The 2,287-nt window shown below is 35.3% G+C and overlaps 1 protein-coding gene and 1 pseudogene across 2 annotated transcripts, besides 1 other annotated feature; one reads left to right on the top strand and one right to left on the bottom strand.

Annotated features, from left to right (window-relative positions):
* Positions 1-452: 452 nt before the first annotated feature.
* Positions 453-2,286: a mobile genetic element.
* Positions 461-812, bottom strand: TVAGG3_1092500 (annotated as a pseudogene). Its single transcript has one exon. A coding segment is annotated over exon 1 (352 nt).
* TVAGG3_1092490 (uncharacterized protein) lies at positions 1,246-1,593 on the top strand (the record flags this gene model as incomplete). The annotated part of the gene is made up of 1 exon (XM_053888515.1): positions 1,246-1,593. The coding sequence occupies one exon, from the start codon at positions 1,246-1,248 to the stop codon at positions 1,591-1,593; it is 348 nt and encodes a 115-aa protein (XP_053744356.1).
* Position 2,287: the final 1 nt, after the last annotated feature.

Below are 2,287 nucleotides of genomic sequence, written 5' to 3'. Positions count from 1 at the left end.
TTTTGTGCTTGTCGTAAAGTATCCAATCCCGTACGTGCATTGTTTGCTATACGTCTTACAGTATCTATTTGACTCCTTGTTTCTTGCATCCAACCAGATAAAGTTTTAATAGTATCCGAACCATTTGAAATGAAGTTCAAAGCATTTTTAACGTCATTTAAAACTTCTTCACCAAGTACCGCCCATATCTTTCCGATTTGGTATTGAAGAACTCCATATGAAGCAGCTGTTAAACCAGTATTTATAAGGTCCCATATCCATGATTTAGCAGTTTTTCCATCCTTTCCATCCTTTCCATCCAAACCGTTTTCGCCTTGAGGTCCTTGTATTCCTTGTATTCCTTGTATTCCTTGTATTCCTTGTGGTCCTTGAGGTCCGGTGTCACCCTTCTCTCCTTTCAGTTCATCTTTATGTTCGTTATAATATTCTAATGTCATAAGGTGTACATCATTACTGCTACCAGCAACGCCGAGAATTTGTTTCTCATTCATGACTAAATTCTTTAGGCATTTAATGTTGTCGTCAAATCGAAAGCTCTTTAACAATTCAATGAGAACATTTAATACTTTCACTAATGAGGCATCTACTGTAGAATTTATATATTGCACCGTTCCATCATTTATGATGGGAACCTTGCTTGTTGTAATGAATGGGTCATAAGTGTTAAAAGTATCGAAATCAATGACTTTTTTAGTTTTTCCATCGTCAATGACTAAATCATTGCCTTCAATGGTTAAAGTTGAGTTTTCGTTTACTAGTTCATGTGCTCTTCTTGCTTCATTTGTTTCATACGCATATGCAGCAATAGTCATATTTTAATGAGAATAAAATGTTGTTCTATTTGCAAAGTACAGACCCAAACGAATACGGGACAGTAAAGCTACAAACAAACTTAGGTCTTCAGAATGAAGCGCTTGCTTTCAGAGTTGTTGACTTCAATACTATCGCAACTTTTGTCATAACAGATGAAACAGATTTCATGAGATTGAAATAGATGACAAAAGAAGTGTTTAAACATTTCCTAACAGAGCCGAGTACAGAATAGATAAAATTGCTGGAGTCATAGATACTCTCATAAATGAAGAAACTATTGACAACATAGATGTCGAACTCTCTTCTGAGGGAACATTGAAGTTCAGTAGCAAGAAAGAGTTCAAGATACCAAGAATGAGTCATAGAGTACAACTTCTTCTGGGAGCATACCATATGACATTTCCTTTGAAAAGTGTTGACAAAACGATTGAGATGAAATCTGTTCCATACGTATGTTATGGTAATTGTTTGTACGTTGAGTCAAAAATAGCTAATGTCACAGGTATTTCAGGAGTTAATAGTAAAGGTTCAGTAGAATATAAATCCTTCTGTTATGCAGTCAATTCAATGTTCATTCCAAACGTTCCTGTCATAGCAACTCATTTAGGTAAATGGGTTCGCATTAGTCCTCATAATTTGAAAGACATGCAATTCAGACTTGTTGACTTTCAAGGAGAGCCTGTAGAACTGAAGGCACCAGTGCGAATGACTGTTGAAGTTGACTTTTTAGAAAATATTAAATGCAACAGCTTACAAGAGAACTCAGAGCTAAAAATATAAAGTATGAATGTTATGTATTAGGTCATGAACTTTGGTTGTTGCTGTTTGATGAAACAAATGAGTTAGTTATGCCAGTCAAGAGAACAGAAAAAGGCGTCAAAGGCGCCGAGCGCAAAGCGCTATATTGTGTTAGTGAAAACTGCACCAAGTCAATAAGATTAGGTTTGCATTATGAAGATGAGTTCGATACTGTTGAAGAAGTTTTGGATAGATATTACAAATTGCTTTAATTTACTAAAACATATTTCAAGCAAAGTTTATATTCTGTTGAAAGTTTTGTATACTCGTTCGAATATTTATACTTAAACTCAACTCCTGTAGTTCCTGGTGTTTCAATGATGCGGATGTTACCTATTTTCATGAATAGTGGAGTTTGACCACAGCATTCGATTTCAGGGTCGAGATAGTCAATGACACATTGTTTCCCTGTTATTCGTGATAAACATTTTCAAGGTCCTCCTTTGTTAGAATTATTTGGTTCTTACTTATAAGATTTGTCAAAAGCTTCTTATCGTCTTTGAGTAAAATTGTTTGGTATAACTGAAGAAGGTAATGGTCTACGTTATCTGAAGGATTTGTTTGAACATTTGTGTAAGGGTTGTCGTTGGCTTCTCTTGAAAGAATTTGGTCCAGTGGTGGATACTCTAACTTAACATCTGATGTAGCGTTAGCGTTTGAAGCTGTGTTTAAATTC

This window comes from Trichomonas vaginalis (assembly GCF_026262505.1).
Source record: "Trichomonas vaginalis G3 chromosome Unknown ctg_194, whole genome shotgun sequence".
In the NCBI taxonomy this organism is placed as follows: domain Eukaryota; phylum Parabasalia; order Trichomonadida; family Trichomonadidae; genus Trichomonas; species Trichomonas vaginalis.
Note: the sequence above shows the minus strand (reverse complement) of the source record. Positions and strands in the feature narration are given on the sequence as shown.